Source organism: Pinus tabuliformis, chromosome 7, assembly GCF_031772625.1.
Source record: "Pinus tabuliformis cultivar Carrire ecotype Pingquan chromosome 7, CPIR1, whole genome shotgun sequence".
Lineage (NCBI taxonomy): Eukaryota > Viridiplantae > Streptophyta > Pinopsida > Pinales > Pinaceae > Pinus > Pinus tabuliformis.
In genome coordinates, this window is record NC_142293.1 from 122309877 (window position 1) to 122331107 (window position 21231).

The 21231-nt window shown below is 40.7% G+C and overlaps 1 protein-coding gene across 1 annotated transcript in view; it reads left to right on the forward strand.

Moving 5' to 3' along the window:
- Positions 1–5071: 5071 nt before the first annotated feature.
- The window catches only part of LOC149246045 (uncharacterized), a 36237-nt gene continuing 20077 nt past the window's right edge, over positions 5072–21231 (forward strand). Inside the window, exons 1-2 of the mRNA XM_089439771.1 lie at positions 5072–6221; positions 6689–8512. Of these exons, the coding sequence (XP_089295897.1) occupies positions 5072–6221; positions 6689–8512 (2974 nt within the window). The remainder of the gene's footprint in view (positions 6222–6688; positions 8513–21231) is intronic.

Consider the following 21231-nt stretch of genomic DNA (forward strand, 5'->3'; position numbering starts at 1 on the left):
GTCAGCTTGTGATTTTATTAGTGTCTTCTCTCTGATAGTTCTAGCTTCCACTTGGAGACTGATGGCCTATTACTCATCCTTGGTCGAATTCAGTGAGGCAAGTGTCACAGGAGAAGATTCTGGAAGCTTCCATTGCCTCTCCACCTCGCGGAATGACACTGCCATTTGTCACTTCTCGCCCATCGCACCCCACAGAAGGGACTTTTTAAATGCAAAGCACCCTCACAGTGTATTTGGGTGAGATGCAATGCACTTAGCCAGTGGAGCAGTTGCAATGATCTTGTTTTGACCAATTCTGAGCAGTTTCTCATGGAGAACTTCTGGGAGAAGCTGTAATCTGTTGACCTTGTTCCTTTAGGGATTAGAACAACACTTTTAGGGACTTAGGAGCCCTTGGTTTATGGACATTTCATGCTTTGGGTTGTAGGGCCCAAAAATGTCTATAACAATGTCTGAGGATTGGTTTTATTTTTATTGGTTCTCTTTGGCTTGCATTCCTTGTTGTAGATCACACTTTTATCTTTGTGTCACTATACTATGTGTGGCATCAACATCATGCTTTAAATTTACGCATACATCTTAAATAGTGGCTTTGTAATATGTTTGCAAAATGACACATGTTAATCTAAGGATGCTCTATAATAGTGCACATTGTACCTATGGCTCTAACTTGCATATTTGAATAATCATATATGTGTTGGCTTGCACTCAAATTAGTGGACCATATCTACACTCTATTGCATGCTATATTAAGCATGCATTGATGGATCACATATAACAATGGTTTACAATACAATAATTCACATTATACACAATGGTAAGGATGTTACATATGTTTGTGACATAATGGCTCATTTTTCAATAACAAGGGTTCACATATTTTATTCATGAGGCTTGCATCATATGATGCTTGCCCAATTCTCTTCCTTGGCTTCTCATTGCATTTATTACACTATAATGCTCTCTCTACGATTCGTGGCTCACACTTGAATGACTCAGTTCTGGCTCTTATATAATGGCATGCATTGTTTACTTTGTGATTGCATCACATCTCTATTTGGTTTGAATAACTTACAATGTAATCTTAGTGGTATTTCTCCCATGACATCGCATAGTGGTTCGTGATATCACACAAAGAAATCATGACTTTGTGGCATTATAATTCTTAATGAAGAGACATCGTAATTCTTGAATCTATCTCAAAGTGGCTATATTAATAACTCGGTCTCACAATAGTGGCTATGCTATTATGGCATAATTTTCCAACAATAGTTCTTCTAATATTGCATTATATATGACATCATTCTCTTTGGATCACTATTGTATTAGATTGATTCGCTCATTACATTAACTATCTCATGACGACTAAAACTTCTTCTGAAGCTCTCACACCTAAAATTTTAATACTTTGTAATGGCCAACATATGTACCTTGTGATCTATGGCACACATCTGGATTACATTGTCACTATGTATACTTGCATCTCTTTGATGACTTTGAAATGGTTCGAATTCTCTAACAGTGGGATCACAATTATTCAACAATAAGATCATAATTCTTAGCAGTGGGATCACAATACTTCAACAATAAGATCATAATTCTTAGCAGTGGGATCAAAATACTTCAACAATAAGATCGTAATTCTTAGTAGTGGGATTGATGTACTCTGGACTCTCTCTATGGAGATAACATTATAATGTGGAATTGTAGAATTTCCTATAGATTCACAAGCTCATGCAATTTACTAAAGCAAAAGACAAGAATCTACTTCTACTTTCAACCAGCGAAAGCCAATAGATCGATGAAAACAATATGGACAGGAAGAAGACAAATCAATGGCACACAACACAATAAGTTTTCCTAGGGAAAGCCATTACTCAAAACCTCACATATATATATTGCATTAAATCATAAATATGAGTGAAGATACAAAGCTTGTTCTCACGAGAACAATTCCGCACAAGTATGCACAACTCTCTACCTCACAAGTCCGTTATTAGCCAACACTTCGCCAATTTCCATTGCTTGCCAATACCTATTTCCTTGTGCAATTCCTAGGATGAATAGACCATATTTAAATGGAATTCATGCTTCCAAAACTATGTAATCCAAACAAATGTCCTTCTCTGATTGCATGCATGATATTTACAACTCCCTAAATCATACAACTAATAGTACACTGTCCCTACACTCTAGTCTCAACTAGGTCTTTCTCTGAACTAACATGCATGAGTTAATTCTCATGAGGGAATCTTCAGTTAACTAGAGTAACACTTGTGAATGCACCAATGCACCAACTGTCTGTTAGTCCTCTATTAGTTCCACAAAGAGTTAGAACTAATTTAACTGACCATAACTCAGTAAATTGAGTTAATCTAATTACAACTCAAATAAACTCATCCTTTACCCTTAAAATTTAGGGAGAACACATGCATGAGTTAATTCTCATGAGGGAATCTTCATTTAACTAGAGTAACACTTGTGAATGCACCAATGCACCTACTAACTATTATTCCTCTATTAGTTCCACAAATAGTTAAAACTAATTTAACTGACCATAACTCAGTAAACTGAGTTAATCTAATTACAACTCAAATAAACTCATCCTTTACCAAAAACATGGTGTTGGTTGAAAGAAAGGAGCTCCGGCGATTGACAATGGTGGAACCCTAACCTAGGGTTTGTTACAGAACTCCCACCCATGGCGGCTAGCAGTTTGGGCTATCGGGTCACGGGCGCACTATCGGCTTGAACCGCGACAGCGGCTTCGGGGATCTCGGAGTTTTGTTTTACTTTGCGGTCCCCTCCTGGTTTCTCTGCCGCTCTGACCCCTCCTTACATTCCGCAGGCCGGTCCCCCGTTCGATTCCCGTTCTGGCCTTCTCACCGACAGACAACATGGGCGATGAAGATTTGGTTGACTATGAGGCGGACCCCACGCCTCACCAGGACATATGGGCTCATACAAAGAGACCTCAAATGATCCCGCGGAGTGTTGCTCTGGGCTTCGAGACAGGTGCTTCGTCTCTGCAGCCGCACCTGGCGAATACAGGGAAAAACAAATCTCCTGCCTTCCCTCCTGCGGACTCTTCGCCTCTCGACTGCCCGCCCCTCTCCCCTGCGACGGCACAGTTATTGGGTTCATGCTTTCAGAACTCGCCCTTTCTCGACGCTCCTCTCCAGTACCAGTTCCGCCCTGCATTACCTCCGCCCCCTCCGCCTCCGCCTCCATCTAGCTCACATTCACCCTCTGTTTCATTTATGCCGCAGGCCCATCAGCCCCCCCTCCGCCCCTCCGTATCCCTTCTCCCCGGAACCAGCACCTCGACCCCTCGTACTCCGATACGCTCGGGATGCTTCACTACCCCGCCGCTACCGGTTCGTTCCGCGGGTTCCGCTCAGCATAGCTCTACCGACCCATGCCGTAAACTTCTAAAGGAGTTCCCCTTTGGAAAACGCTCCGAGAAGGTGACAAAAGGCAGATGCCTCCGGGCAATTGATTCGGATTTCAACATAATTTTCGGGCCTGAAGCACCGCTACCGGACGTGATGGATGCTGCTCGAAAGGTCCTGGTTGGGAGGGTCCGTGGCCGAACATACACTGCGGAGCGACTCAAGCTCTGGGTAGAGGAAATTTGGGGATCATTTTTTAAAGAACTTCCAGATATTATGGTCCTCACGAGGGGCTGGTTCGCTCTACATTTCCACCGGCCCGAATACACTCAGTGGGTCCTCTCCCAATACTGGCACATTGAGCTCGCACCAGTCATGCTCAAGCGGTGGGATCCTCTCTTCGACCCGGAACGAGAACAATTGGGAGCTGGACCCATTTGGGTTCGCCTTCCTGGTCTGCCATGGCAATTTTGGAACCAGTATACATTTAAAAGAATTGGGGACACTCTAGGTACTTACCTGGAGCACGACAGATCTTATGAGAAATCGGGCACCAGGTCAATGGCTCGAATTCTAGTCCACTTGGACACCAGGCCAGGGTTAGAGGAAAAAATCACACTGCACCACAATCATGTCTCGCGCAAACAACCACTTGATTATGAAGGCGTTCCATTCCGATGTCGTAGGTGCCATAAAATTGGCCATCTTTACAAGGATTGCCCACTGATTGTGGGGGGGACATCTGAGGACACCAAAGGACCTCGTCAGCAGACCACTGTGGAACAAAATGCTGGAGATAATATACCAACGGATGGCGAGCAGGCACAACAGGAGACTCCATCCAAGAAGGTTGGGGATAGCGCTAAAAAGAACGCACGACGGAAGGCATCGGCTACACCAGGACCGCCGCGTACTCGCTCAAAGACTGCTGAGGCTGCTCCAAAACCGGCGGAGGCTGCACCTATTCATCCGGGTAATGATTCCACCCCCACTTTTTCTCAATCTTTCTCTAATGATTTGCAATCATTTGTAAACTCTCCTTTGCAAGCATCCCACTCTGAGTTTGTCTCCCTTCCCTCCATCCTTTGCACCATTGCCCCACCCCCTCCCACTTTTTCTACCACTCCTCCCTCTCACAACCTGATATTGGACTGTCCTGACTCACCATCCTCTCCGGTCGGATCCGGCTCACATCATTATCACCTGAGACCTCGTGCACGGTCTAGAATTCTAGGCCTGGGATCATCCCCTGGTCGGCACCGCAAACAAAAGCGAGGCAGACCTTCACAAATTTCTTCAGCAAAGCTACATGCTGTTGCGGATGTTGCCATGGGGCGACAGTCTACTATTGAACGGGCACTTAGAGCTATTGAGCCCATGACCTGCGGTGCCCCATGATCTGGCTCTCCTACAACTGCAGGGGACTAGCCAACCCCAAAAAACGTCTGGCTCTGAAAAGACTCTTGCATGAAGCTAGATGTGATATCATTCTCCTACAAGAAACACTGTGTACTTCCGAGGTGGCGGTGAGATGCCTACAAGCTATGCTCCCTGGATGGGTTTTACATGGATTGGATGCGTGTGGTCGATCTGGCGGACTGCTCATTGGAATAAACCCAAGGAAAAGTAGGACACTCTCTGTCTGGGGGGGAAGAGGGTTCCTAGGCATGGACATAATCATGGGTGACCTGGGCATTCCAATCAGATTTATCAATATTTATGGGCCTAATCAGAATAGACTACCATTTTGGCAAGACTTCCTAAATGGCAATCATATTACTCAGAATACAGTGATTGGGGGAGACTTCAATTTCTCATTGGGGGTTGGAGAATCCTGGGGTCATCATGCACAGTGTGATCCTATCGCGGATCAAATGCATATGCTATTAGGTGCACACCACCTCGTGGATATCCCCATGAACAAGAAGCTTCCTACTTGGCACAATCAGCGCACAGGAGAGGCCGCACTGGGGCGGCGACTGGACAGATATATGATGCACGAGGATCTGATACAGTTGGTTCCCTTATACAGACAATGGGTCAGCTCTGGGGGGCTATCGGATCACCACCCGATACTACTTCAGATCAGTGACAAAAAATCAAAGCCGCGTTCTCCCTTTAAATTCTTTGCTGGCTTTCTCCAAGAGCCGGAATACATCAAGATGGTCACGGATTTCTGGACAACACAGCCCCCACTGAGGGATCAGAGGAAAGCTTTGGACTTTTGTGATAGACTTAAGATGCTCAAAGTAATGACCGAGACCTGGGCGCGATCAAAGAGGAACAGAGACGAACAGATTCTGAAGGACACTGAAGCTCAGATTGCTCTATTGACTGATGAGAGAGGCACTGGCTATCATTCCGATACTTCCAAAACACATCTAAACCAGCTGCTAGAGCAAAAAGCAAAGATTTTACAAGAAAAGGAGGAGCTATGGAGACTTAAAAGCAGAGCCATTTGGCTCAAAGCTGGGGACAGCAATACAAAATACTTTCACAACTTTGCCAATGGCAGAAAGGCATCAAATACCATTTGGAGATTACCAAGGGAACCAGATGGATGGGCTACCACACACCAGCAGCTTGCTAGCTTGGGAGTAACACACTTCAAGCGTCTATTCACGGCGCCGAATGTTGTAAATCTACCAGATATCATCAGACTTGCAGAAAAGTTCCCTCGGTTTGTTGGACAGGAAGATATTGAAGACCTCAATAATCCGGTCACTATACAAGAGCTGGAAAGTACACTCAAATGGTTTAAGAAAGACAAGAGCCCGGGGCCAGATGGCTGGCCAGTGGAATTCTACCTGGCATTTTATGATCTGCTGGGTGGGGACCTATTGGAAGTAGTTGAGGAGAGCAGGATCTCGGGGCACATCCATCCGCCTATGAACCAGACCTTCATTGCCTTGATCCCCAAATCCGATGACCCCACATCCTTCAATGATTTTCGCCCTATCTCCCTCTGTAATTGCCTCTACAAAATCATTGCCAAAATCATAGCCAACCGCATTAAACCTATCCTGTCCACACATATATCTGCAGAACAATTTGCCTTCCTCCAAAATCGCCACATCCAAGAGGCCATAGGCACTGCCCAGGAAGCTTTACACTCCATAAAGGTGAAGAACCTCAAAGGTGTGTCACTAAAGATTGATCTTGCAAAGGCTTTTGATAAGGTAACTGGCTCTATCTTAAGATGATTCTTACCCATCTGGGTTTCCCCCATCTGTTTATTAACTGGATTATGGGCTGTGTTTCTTCTGTCTCCTTTGCCATTCTTATAAATGGTGCAGCCTCTGCCCGCTTTTACATCAACAGGGGAATCAGGCAAGGCTGCCCACTCTCCCCTCTACTATTTCTTATTGTTATGGAGGGACTGAGTAGGCTCATTGAGGATGCAAAAAGGAATGGTGAACTCAGTGGTCTCAAAATCACTGACCAGTACTCTCTTACCCATCTACTGTTTGTCGACGATATTCTAATCTTTCTCAATGGTAGTGTCCGAGACATTATTGCATTAAATGATATTCTGCTACTCTTCTGTAAAGCCACGGGCATGGAAATCAACAGGGACAAATCCACCAGATCAATGATGAGATGCACTCAACAGGAAACTCAGCTGGCAATCCAATACTTCCCTTTCTTGGAAAATAACTTACTGGAAGGAATCAAATATCTTGGATTCAGATTAAGGCCGGATGGATATAAATCTGAACACTGGACCTGGCTTATTACTAAAATTGAAAAAAGGATCATCTGTTGGCAGCATCGACTACTATCAAAAGCTGGTAGATTACTGTTGATCAAATCAGTACTTGAGGCCACCCCAGTCTACTGGATGTCCCTCACATGGATTCCTAAAGGCATCCTACAAAAAATACAACAAATCTGCAACAGGTTCCTGTGGAATGGCAATAAAAAGGGAAAGATTTTTGCTTGGACACGATGGTCTCTCGTTTCCATGCCAAAGAGATGGGGTGGGTGGGGGCTAAAATCCCTTTCTGAATTCGCACAAGCTTTAACAGCGAAACAGGGCTGGTCTCTCCTCAAGATGGACAGTTTATGGGCAGAAGTAATACACCAAAAATATATTTGGCCTTCCAACATCATTGAATGGCTTCGCAGACCCTCTTGGAATCAACAAGGCATATCCGCGATCTGGAGGGCCACACTAAAAGCCATGCCTCTCATCCGAGATAATCTTTTATGGAGAATTGGCAATGGGGCACAGGTTCGTATAGGCTTAGACCCTTGGCCTGGTTCAGGAAACGCACACCTCCTGCCGGATGGTCTGATACGACATCTTAATAATGGAGGCATTAAATATCTGGCTCAGATTGGTGACCCTCATCGATCTACCATATTCACACAGGCATGGGTTACGGATCAACAGTGGCACCTAACAGAAGAATGGACTGAACATTGGCAAAGATACATACAGGCACTTTCTGAAACACACATCAAGCTTCATGATAAGGAAGATGAACTAATATGGGCACCGGCAAAATCTGGTATATATGCACCTAAGCTCGGCTACTTAAAAATCATCGAGGCCAAGAAACCTGATATACAAAAAAACTGGTGGAAAGATATATGGCAACTACAAGCACAGCCAAGGGCCAGACTTCTAATGTGGAACATTTTAGCTGACAAGCTTCCTACAGGCGCTATTCTTAAAAACCGGGCTTTCGCTGGACCTACCTGGTGCGTTCTCTGCAGAAAGGAGGAGGAATCAACGCCCCACCTATTCCTCACCTGTGAAGTCACATTGGATATATGGCAGCAGGTCAAACAGGCCCTCAATATTACCACGGCATGGCACGCTGCAGATATACCCACTGCCTGGGATCAGTGGTGGACTGCGGTGGCTACGGAAAAGGCCAGGAATTTACCGCTTGTGGTGTCCTGGTTCATTTGGAACAAACGCAATAACATTATCTTTGAGGACGGCAGGATTAATTGGCAGCTACTCCCGCCATCCATTTGCGCGGCATACACAGAAATTCCATTTGAAAACAAAATCAATCCACCAAGGAATATCATGCCCGAAATCATTAACAGGGATATGCCTTGGGCATATTTCGACGGGGCAGCTCCGGCTCATGGTTGTGGAGGGGGTATAATTTTTCATCTAACAGAAACACATTATTTTCACCTGAGATTGGGACTCGGTCCGGGTACCAATAATCATGCTGAGCTTATCACACTGAGACATCTTTTATTTTTTGCTCTATCCAAAAATTGTCGACAAATACAAATCTTTGGAGACTCAAAGATTGTGATTGACTGGGCAAATAATAAATCTATCTGTCATGCATATTCTTTGAAACACATCTTGGAAGAAATTGTTTTTTTAAAAACACATTTTGACCGGATCACTGTTTCTCATATCTACAGGGAAAGAAATGCAACTGCTGACCGGCTCTCGAAAGAAGCGGCGGATCGTCCTCTAGGAGACTGGTTGATTGAAGAATACAATCCAGAGGGGATGCACAGATTCTATCATCGTCCATATATTGACGGCCTGCAACAAGGGGACATCCTCCCCAACTGAAATTTTTTGATCTTCATGTCAATTTTTTGTATATAAACAGCACAGCTCTGATTGGCGATATATAGATATTTCACTGTATGAGGGATATATACCTCAACTCTGCTCTATTTATGGTTTTTTTAGTGAGATACTGGTACAAATTTTGTCGGATACAGACCCATCGTATCCTCAGTGACTTTTTATATGTAAATATTTGAACAGTGGTAAAGCCACACTACTGCATATGCCTTGGCATCAACAGCATGTAATCTCTATTATTTCTCTTTAATAGAAATTACGAACTCTATTTTCCTTGGAAAAAAACTCATCCTTTACCCTTAAAATTTAGGGAGAACACATGCATGAGTTAATTCTCATGAGGGAATCTTCAGTTAACTAGAGTAACACTTGTGAATGCACCAACTGACTATTAGTCCTCTATTAGTTCCACAAACAGTTAGAACTAATTTAACTGACCATAACTCAGTAAACTGAGTTAATCTAATTACAACTCAAATAAACTCATCCTTTACCCGTAAAATTTAGGGAGAACATATACATGACTACAGAAAGGCTTCCAACTCAAATTTCCTAAGATAATTTTATTAATTAAACTTAATTAACTATTTACAAGTTTATATGAAATAGAATTTGATTTTACTTCACAGTTAATTCAAGGAAAAATTAAATTGGAATTTCTTGTTTCCATTTCTCAACACTCCCTCTCAACAAGAAAGGGATTATCTTCTACTCCGATCCAGTCTCTACAAAACTCGAATATACATCTTGATAATTCCTTTGTCAAAATGTCAATGTCTTGCTCCTCTGTGGGAATGTACTTTAACAACATGATCCTCCTCAATACACAATCTCTGAGATGATGATATCAGATATTAATGTGCTTCAACCTATCCTGAAAAACTGGATTTTCAGAGAGTTTGATACAACTTGAATTATCACAGTAAATCACTGTTGGATCCTTTTACTGACCAAACATACCAACCAAGATCTTCCTCATCCAGATGGCCTCACATGTTTCCTGACTTGCAGCGATGTACTTTGCCGCTGCTGAACTAAGTGTGACCAATCTCTATTGCTTGTTGTACCCAGAAACTGCCACTAACCTAATACTAAAATCCCTCCTAATGTGCTTTTCCAGTTGGATGAACTCCCTACCCAATCTACATCTATGAAGCCTTGAAGCTTCACCCCCTTTGTTTATTGGTACCATAATCTATACTGAGTAGTTCCTTTGCCACCTTCCAATACAGCTTGGTAGGCCTAACCATCACTTGACTCAGTTGGTTAATTGCATAACATAAATCTAGTCATGTGTTCACTAAGTACATGAGTGAACCCACAAGCTACCTATAAACAATATTTGGCAGTAATCTATTTTCCTCTCTGGTGTGTTGTATCAAGTGTACATGTCAGGTGACATCTTTTGTCTATCTTGTGATGTGGATGCTCCCACATTCTCTCCATCATCTGACAACAATCTATCCGCTTCTCTAGTGCCCTTTCTCCCATCTATAGAAGACTCTACTTGAGTGGATGTCTCCACTCTTAGATCCTATACATGTAGCTGCTCCACATCAATTTAAGGCTCCTCAACCTTAGGAGATAAAACCTCCTCATCTTCATGTAGCTGAAGCTCCCTCTCAAGAGAAACTCATATGGCCTTCTCCTCATCGAATATGACATCCCTACGAGCCACTATCATCTTGTTGGTCGACAAGTACACTTGATAGTTGTGAGGTGTATCAATGTACCCCATAAATATCCCCAACTTTGTTGTTAGCTCAAGCTTCTTCCTTGCATATTTGGTCACATGAAATATACCAATGACTCAAAAATCCTGAAGTGACCAACATCTGGCCTCTTACCGGAATAAGCCTCCTCTAGTGTCTTCATCCCAAGAATCCGATGCGGGTTACGGTTCTACAAATAAATCATTATGTTGCATGCCTCAGCCCACAAGTGTAGTGGTAGGCCTTGATCATGCAACATTGCCCTTGCTGCCCCTACTATGCTTTTGTTCTTCCTCTTGGCCACCCCATTCTGTGGAGGGTTATGGGGTGTCGTCAATTCCTGTTTAATCCCTTCCACTACACAGTTCTTAAAATTGTTTAAGACATACTCACCACCATTATCACTTCGTAGAGATTTAACCTTCTTTCCTGACTCTTTCTCAACCAATGCTTTAAATTAACAAAAGTTTGTGAAAGTTTGATCCTTCTTCTACATGAAAAATATCCAACATTTACGAGAAAATTCATCAAAAAATATAACATAATACCAGTGTTTGGTTGTGGATGATGTCAAGAATGGTCCACACACATTTGAATGGACTCACTCTAGAATAACCTCTGCTCGATTGTCTCTGTTGTGAAAGGAATACTTGGTGTATTTACCCAAAGTACACCCCTTGCATATATCAAATTTCTATAGTGTACCTTTGGGAAAACCAGTGGAGATCTGTTGCATGATCTTCAAAGCCCCACGATGCAAGTGGCCTAATCACATGTGCCACAACTCGCCAATGTCTTGGCTTTGCACCATCTCTTCTTTCGTGCTCAAAGCAACACAATCCTCTACGTTGCGGGTGGAAACACCCTAGGGTCTTGGGCTGAAAACTCCAACAGAGTAGAGGGCATACAGCAAAAAGAAATGTGCAGACAAACAATCTAAATGCTTAAACTATTGAAGTGGGAAGAGGTGGTATTACCCAGAGGTCCTACATTCGGGGTCGATCCTACAAGGTCCAAACCCTCTGCTCCTTCTGATGCCTTTAGAACCTATAACTTATCCAAGAAAAGCATATACAATAGCAGTAACAAAAATAATGTTCATGATATATGTGTTAGATCATATAAGAAAATGAACAATTGAGCATTAATATAAGATTTATAAACAAATCACAACATGGATCAATGCATAAACACGATAAATATCAGGAACAAAACAACATTTCTTTATCGATGTAAGCTAAATGAAAGGTGGAAAACTACAACCTGAGTCTTTATCCAACTCCAAGCGGAACTATCCTTGGATCTGTCCTGTCCCAGCCTCAGCAATCTTCCTCCATCGATACACATGAGGATGTCATAAGAGGGATGAAGAACATCTCAAAAGAGGAAACAAAGGTTTCCTATAACTTTGGAGTGCAGGAGGCACAAGGATTTCCTCAGACTCAATCAAGGATCAATCAACTATAATATCAATATCTCATCTCCTCCCCGTAGGCCTTCCCATGGAGGTTCGAACCAACAAGTGTGGTTCATCATCAGGACCAAATGAAAAGGCAGACCATGGAAAAGGCTTAAATAGAGAGCAATGTAGAGACATAATTTCAAGTAATGACTATATTTGAACAATATTGTTTAAATTATAATATTAATTTTTTAATATATTAAAAACAAATATTATTAAGCAACGACTGTATTAAACGACTAGTTTTTGGAAAAAAATATTTAAATAATGATATTATTAAAAATATTAATAGGTAACAACTATATTAAACAATTAGTTTTTGAAAAATAATATTTAACTAAATTTATTAAAACCAAATATTAAATAATGATATCAGTTTATTAATTTATTAAAATATGAATATGTAATGGGTATATTAAACAGCTAGTTTTTAAAAAAATATTTAAATAATGATATTATTTCATTAATTTATTAAAAATATTAATAGGCAATGGCTATATTAAACGGTTAGTTTTTTAAAAATAATATTTAAATTAATTTATTAAAACCAAATATTACTAGTTCTTGAAAATTAATATTTAAATAATGATATTAGTTTATTAATTTATTAAAATATTAATATGTAATGGCTATATTAAACGACTAGTTTTTGAAAAATAATATTAAAATTAATTTATTAAAACCAAATATTACTAGTTTTTGAAAAATAAGATTTACACTGTGATATTAGTTTATTAATTTATTAAAAATATTAATAAGTAACTACTATAGTAAACAGCCAGTTTTTAAAATAAATAAATAAATAATCAAAATCAAACTTTAAAGGAAAGAAGTCAAAAATTATAAAAACAAGTAAATGCCTAATCGAGACAAGATCATTTGATGAATAACTAATGGAAGTAAAATAAAATAAAACAAAAATATACACAAGTCAAAATAAATAAATAAATATATATATATATATATATATATATATATATATATATATATATATATATATATATATATATATATATATATCTATATATATCCAAAGAAAAATAATCAATAAATAAAATGGGGTCAACAATAAAATATGGGGCTCAGGACCATTAAACAAATAACAAAAATACTAAAAGGAGTTAAAAACGAATAGGGTGATAAAATACATAGGAACACGAAGGATCAAGAAAATAAACTCTAATGAAGAATAAATCAATAACAAATACTATAAAAAGGATGCCAATATCTACATAGATTAAAAAAAAAAACTAGGAGGACAAGGCAGGAACCCAACTTCTACTAATATTCCAACCATCATCTCTATTCAAATTATTGGGTCTTTTTTCAATTTCTAGGGCCTCCTTCAATTTTCGATGATGAAAATGACTAACCTTAGGAACAACTTGGACCTCCTCAATGCAGATGTGATGCTTAGATTTATCTACATGCTCCTCCAAAGCAGAGGAGCGGGTCCGGCCAAAAAATTCTCTCATGTGATTTCTACCGAAAGACTTTGTTTGAAATTATTTATTTTTTAGTGTTTTAACACATATACATGGGTTGGGTATATACTGACTCACGTGTACATGCTTTTAACACAGGGCAAAGTAGCGTATGGGAAGTAAAATACTGTTTTTAGAATTTGGACCAATTTTGGAAAGGAAGGGTTGCACTAGGCCATAACCAGAGCATCAAATCTACCAAGAGTGGTAAATGGTGCTATAACATATGCCCCCTAATATATGAGGTCAGAAGGGGTACATGATGTTTGAAATGTATTAAGTGTATAGAAGGAATCATGCTGAGATCGGAGAGGAGTTCACCAGAATTTAGCCTGCCAAGCCAGTGAAAGAGATTATAAAGAAACCGTTATCTAAGGCACGCATACCCATGCTCAAAGATAATAAAGCATGTCTGCATGTCAAGTAAAAAAGTGGATCCAATATGTATACAAGTATAAAGGAATTGGAAATACATAGTGGATCATCCAATCATGTCCAGATAAGTACATGTATCAATATCACATATAAAGAACTGATCAATTATGTTGAAGTAGAAAGCTGATCACTGAAGTCATAAAGTTGATCCAAATAGTACCAAGTCAAAGTGGTGGAACAAATGGTACTACACGCAACTACGGTGCCAACATATAAGTTGTCGTTGTAAGGAACTGCAACATATAAGGTGGATGGTGTTAACTAGCAGAAACAGGAGCTACTGACAAGTGAACCAAGAAATGCTGATGCAAACCTGAGGTCTTCATTGACCACCATGGTACATTTATATACAATGGGAATAAATGATATGAAGTTGACCATTTGAGAAATCATTTGTTACCGGTCATTGATGTATACCATTAATAAACACGAGACTACTCACTGATAATGATGATGAGAGTTAAGGTACCCAACACAATATAACAAGTGAGAATAAATAAGTTGTAGTTGAACACTTGGAAGAATCTATCAATCAAGAGACAATGATGTTTTCCCACTATCGATAGTGAAGGATTATGCCACCGATGACTGCAAACCCTACGGTACTGCCAATTGGACTCTAGATCTTGTTCTTAGAGCAATGAGTTGAAGTCGATGGGAAAATAATCATTGGAAGGAATTAAGGCATCCTTCATTAATCCAGCGCAAGTGTAACCTATAGGCCAATAATGTTGGAAGGAATCAAACAAATAAAGATGTAGTAACCCAACTGAAGCACGTTTCTGGCATACACAAGATGTAACTAACGCACGATAAAAACCCTCTAAACCAACCAATAATGAAAGTTGACACAGAGGCGAGGAATCCACCAATAGGGTCAAATGGAAACCAAGGTACTGCACGAATCCCAATGTGTGAGAATGAAAGCTAACGTCGAACATAAGGGAAACCACTCAGGCAAAGACCCATGATACTAATTGATGTTGAGTGCAAGGTGACCTATCAATAATGAAAATAGGGGCAGGATGTGGCTCTAGATCTACTTTTAGAGCAATTTGTCGTAGTCAATAAGAGACAGACCCACCAGCAAGAAGTCAATGGATACCTTCTCAAAACAGCACGAGCAAAGGACCAAATAGCTGATTTGATAATGAATAGGACTCTGACAACCAGGGATGGCCGACTGAAAAATAGGTCAAGAGACAATGTAGAAAGGCTGACTCAGGTTTACTTCCCTTGAAAAAAAGCATGACTCAAATTTGACTACATGGAAACATATGATAACTTTGTATAAGTTTGTCATGCAGAAGTGTTACACAAAAATATCATCACCATGATTATTTGCAGTCAGTATGGGTCTATCATTACTTGTACTGTCCTCCTAAGCAAGTCTCAGGCCTCAGCTCTTCAAATCAAGCTTTGGAAATGAGAGAAAGACATTAAAAATCAATGTAACTCTGGTTCCACACTTTCTCTCATGGTCGCCTACGGTCCCTCACCTTCTGTGTACAAAAACTGCGGACCTCCCCGCTCTGTCCCTAACGGTGTAGGTGCGTACCCCTATGAAAGTCAAAAAGCGCAAGTTTTATCTTAAAAAACTCACTTTGGGTTAATTCTAGAGGTTTCTAGAAGGAATTTTGATGTGGATTGTTCGCTCTGAGGTGGTTCATGCATCCTAAAAGAGAAGGAGCTAATCCCTTGATGAGAGGAGCTATCCCTTTGAAGGATGGCTTTATCCCTTTGAAGGAGGACCTAGTAACCTCCCTCCATTGCACTATAAATACAGGCATTGGGCTGGTTGCTAGAGAGGTTAGAAGCTGAACATTTTTTAGGGTAAATGCTGGTGAAATCAAGACTTCCTAGTTGAGCTTAAGAGGAGAGATCACACATCTTTTTGGCTTCATTGGGGAGTGAGTGAAACTTGTCAAAGTAGAGGAGACTTCTTGCTGGACCCTGGGAGGAGCTTGTACAACGTCAAGGCAAAGGTTGTAAAGTTCTTCTTCTTTTGAATTAATACAATCAAACTCATTTTTCTCAATAAGTATCTCATGTTATTTGTTTCATGGACTCCTTGACTTTCATGTTAAATATGTTTTATGCAATTGGCTTTTCAGGTGCTATTTAATTTGTTTTCCTTGTTTGTGTTTGCAGATTCGCGAAAAGGAGCTCATTTGGATCAAAGGAGCAAGGGCATCCACAAGCTTGCGTTGGACCTAAGGTAGGCCCTAAAAACACTTGTTTGCTATTGTTTATCAAAGCATATTTAGAGAAAGATAGTTTCTGGTTGGTTTGCTTGTCATTAGGTCTTCTTTAGATTCTAGGAAGGTCTATCTTGTCTGCAAGATCAACTTATTCTATGTGACAAAATGGTGACTCCACTGGGGAATTGATTGTTTTCCTTGTTTTTACTTTGACCTGAGAAACTCTATTTTTGTTTCTGTTTTTGGCTTGTTGTGTGTAAAAATGGGTAGAGTTTGTAGATCCAGGGTTATTTTTCATTTTTCATAGCTTTGGGAGAGGACCGCACCATAGTCGTTTGACACAGTGCATACCTACTCACAGCTTGGCTTTTAGCACAGAGCGTGACCGCACCTGTGCCAACTGTGGGCCTGCAAACCCTGTCAAAATTTTGAAAACCCTAAGATTTCCTCTGTTAGTCAGCTTAGTTTGTGTTTAGAAATTGTTATCCACTGCCCAGACCTGCATATAACTTGTCAGAAGATTTCCTTGGATTGATTTCGTTAGTGTTAGGGCTTTAGGTGAAATTCCTAGGAGTTTTGCTTGTTGGGTTTGTTTTTCATTTTGGTTGTGTAGTGGCTATAAGCTTAGAAGCTGTAGGGACTTCAGATCACCTTAGTGTCTACTAGCTTTCTTATGAGTCTGACCATTTATGAAATCTCCCCTTGTTTGAGGAATCCGCTTTGAGTTTTCTCTTTCCAAACTTCGAAAAGCTTGTGTTTGAGAGTTTGGATTTTCATTTTCAAAAAGAAAACAAAATTGATTGTTATTGACTTATTTGTGATTATGCATAAATTGGTCCTTAGCTTACATCTAGCTAAGTAAAACATCCTTAAAAAAGACTTTTAGTAGGCTTTGACTTCAAATAGGTTTTCATAATTTGTAGATCTCAAAGTTAGTCATTTTCATTAGTTTTGAGTGTTTTATAAAAATATAAAAATCTCTTTTGAAAACAAAAAGTTTGTTTTTTGTCGTGATTGAGTGTTTTGAAACGAAAAAGGGAAATTTTTGTGAAATAACTAGTTGTCTCATTTTGAGTGCTTTGGAAAAGAAAAGCTCTTCTTTTAATTTTTTTAATTGAGAAAGATTTGTGTTTACAAAGTATTTGCATTCTCAAACTCTTTCTTAGTTTAGAAGTTCATCGAAGAGAAAAAGATTGTTTAGATCATCTTAGGTGCATTTTTAGTGATTTTGAGTCGAGTCTTCATACCACGAGTTTCATCTCCGCACCTTTGGACTTAAACAAAAACCACTAAAATTAATACCTAAAGTAAAATTCACCTAGTAACATTTTTATTTCTAGGGCTCTGATACACCAACTTAGCTTAGGCTAGTGTCTTGGAGTAGGTGAGTAATTAACTCTCCAAGACAGTAAAAACAAACAAGTAGTTGTATCTTGTGGTAGGGAAGAAATCCAATTGTTGCATTTATGCTATGGGAAAGCTCCTCTTAAAGGAGAAGCACGATATCATGTCCGAACCAGTGTGGGAATCTATCCTTCCTCATTGGGAACGACGCCAGATATTCATGTATTAAAAACGGTAAACCTCGGATTAACCATTGTCGAGGAACCTAGGGTCACTTGTTGGTAAACCTTGGATTATGTCAAGGAGCCTTCAAGGGGATTGAGCTTGCTACTCTACCCTTGCGTGCGTATCGGATCGTAGACTGTTCCCCCAGGTGTATTTGTCTCAGTGGGTAACCTTAGTGGCCATATTCTTTAGGACTCTTCTTGAGGTGACAGTGGTGGGAAGATCCCACTGTACCTGGAGCAGACGTCGGCTAGACTCACTTGGATTTTCTGGGGGGTTCTCTTCACTCGAGACGGTTAAGTGGAGGAACTTGTGCCAGTCTATTCATTAAGCAGGTTTCCGGGGTAGCTGTTCCAACCGCCATTTCTGTATTGAACTCTGCGACGTTGGATTTCATCACCAACTAGTGTTTTCAGTCCGGAAAGTTACTGTTTGTGTGTGTTTGTTCTCCTAGATTCTTTAGGCGTGTGATTCAAATTTGTTTTGGTTCTTTAGAGAATTTAGGTGATTTTCATTGAGATTTTACTTTGTTTGCGTGTGAAGTAGTTAAAAGTTTTTAACTGTGGCTGAATTACCAAGACAGTCCCGTAGACTTCGGGGCCAGTCTCCTGAGTTTGTAAACGTGGCTGAGTTACTTAGGAAGTCACGTAGACTTCGGGGCCAACCTCCCGAGGAAGTACCGAGCCAGCTTGAAGGCTTGAAGGTCCTCGTAACTCCTAGAGACAGTAGAGTTGGGTCACCCGAGGAAGGAGAATCTTCTTTGATGGTACATCCTGATTTTCAACCGTTAGTAGCAGAGTATAATCCACATTCAGTGTCTGTTTCTGAAATTGTTGGTAGCTTTTCATCTACTAGTGATATAGATGAAGAACCCGACATATCCGAGCCTGAAAGTGAATTTGCTGCTACTCCGACATCAGGGTTTGTTTCTCCAACTTCTAGTGGTCCTGGTTCACCTAGGGTAGAAAGAGTAATCACCCAACATCTTCCTTCTGGACTTATTGATATTGAAGAACTTGTTCTGGAAGAAGAAGTAGGCATCCCTATCCATAAAAATCAACCTGTTATTGAATTAAGGGAGCGTGAATCAATTTTTTACACTCCACCTAGGAGTAGTTCTTGGTATCTTTCTTTGACTAATTTTCTAGAAAACTCAGGGTTAAGTTTTTCACCACCTCGTGCTCCTTATCACCCAACGCCTAGAGGTTTTTATACTCCCGTCAATATGGCAGGACAGTCATCCATGTTTACTCAATCGCTTGAATCTTTTTTGTACGACGGTCCTTCTGTTCCCTCCGAGTATCAGTCACTTTCTCGTACTTTTTCGGGAGCATCTCCTCAACCCATTGATCAAGGGTTATTAACTGGAAGCAATGGTACTAAGCCGTTGAGTGTAGAAGACATTCTTATGATGTCAGGTTCTAGTCCCAATCCTCAACCTCAAGGTGGCCAGTTACCACCTGGGGGCCAGCCTCAATTAACGCCTGGGGGGCAACCTCAAGGTACACAATTTGCATCTGGGGGGCAACCTTAAGGATAGTACATACCTATGGGAAAGTACGTTCCTCAAGGTCAACCCCAGACTCAATATGTACCCCAAGGTCAACCCCAGTATCAATTTATACCTCAAGGTCAACCCCAGTATCAGTATGTGCCTCAAGGGTATCAACCCCAAGGTTAATACTCGAACCAAGGTTTCCAACCACCCCAAGGTCAGACGTATGTTCAAGGAATGGGAAATGTACCTTTCAATTATCAATACTACCCTCAACCCAGTTATGGTCCTCAGTATTCTTAACCAGTTATGGGTAAGTACCTCGGAATGAATATAGTGTGGGATCCATCGCAAACCCAACAAGTGTTGCAGCCAAGTGTACAATTGTCATCTCAAACTGGACAACCCTTAGTTTCTGGTACACCCCAGCAACCAGTCCAGTCTAACATTCAAACTTTTGTACCTTCGGTAGTTTCTCAGCCTGGGCCTAGTACACCTCGTACTCCGCCTCAAATGATTGTTACAACTGCCGCAACATCTATTCAATCTACCCCGCCTACTTATGGAGTATCGACAGCTTCAGTTTCTACTGTTCCTGTATCTACTACTCAAACATCCTTACCACCGTCTGGATCTATGATTCAAACTTTGGTTCAGATGCCTGTAGGACAACCTGATTTAAGTACGGTTGTCATAAGTCAACCACAATTCACCTATCAATCATACCAGGGACAGTACCAATTCGGTCCTGCTGTGCAGCAGCCAGTTTATCAGTATCAACCGTACCCTGGGTACACTTATCAACAACCTCAACAACCCCAGTACAGTCCGGTTAATCCTGGTTTTCCGGGAGGATACAATATCCCGAACTCGATTCCTATTCCTAGTTATCCTGGATATCCTCCTCCTGGGGCTGGTCTCATGACCTAGAGTTTTAGGAACCCTAATCGGCAGTTACCGTTTATCGCAACTTTGGACTTACCTGACTTGTTGCGCCTAACGAACAATCCCATTAATTATCTTCCGTTTTGGCTGCCAATGCCGAATAAGTTTCCCAGTGACATTCCCAAGTTTGAAGGTAAATCAGGAGAGGACCCGTCGAACCATGTGATGACTTACCACCTCTAGTGTGCGTCTAACTCCATCACAGATGATTCAATCCATCTTAGACTTTTCCAGCGCACTCTAATTGGTCTCAGGGCCAAGTGGTACATTGAGTTACCGCGAGGCACTTTTTATAATTTTAGTCAGTTAGCTACCTCGTTTTTAACTCATTTTCATTTGCCAGTCCGATATGAAAATGGCACGGAATTGTTAACTTCGCTAAAACAATCGACATCCACTTACATTTCAGATCATATTCATGAGTGGAGACGTCGACGTCGTTTAGTGAAGGTATTTATTCTGGATCAAATATTGGTTGAGTGGTTTGTAAAATCTTTGTTGCCAAAGATCACTCAAGATGTTGCTAAAGCCGGAGTTGTTACTGAGGAGCAACTGAGGAGCAAGTCATTGCTCAAGCATAGTACCTTGACTTGGTCTATACTCAGTCGGGTATGTTACACGAAAAATCCCCAATCTTCCCAAGCAAAATCAAATCACTGCAGCTCCTTCGGGATCTCATGCCACTGATGGTATGATTGGTATGGTTAACACTAAAAGTAAGAAGAATTCTTCCAAGAATTATTCTCCCATTATAACCATGCCTGATTCCCCAACAGGAGATTCTTCTACAGAGATTTCCGCCGATATTCATGTTGTAAAGTCATCTGCAGCCAAATCAAAATCCGGTGGGAAGAAGAAAGGAAAGAAGAAGAATAAAACGGACAAAAGTTCAAAGGAGAAACCTGAAAAGGCGGAATCCAATGATGAAAAACGCAAACCTCATTATCCTTGTCTCATTTGT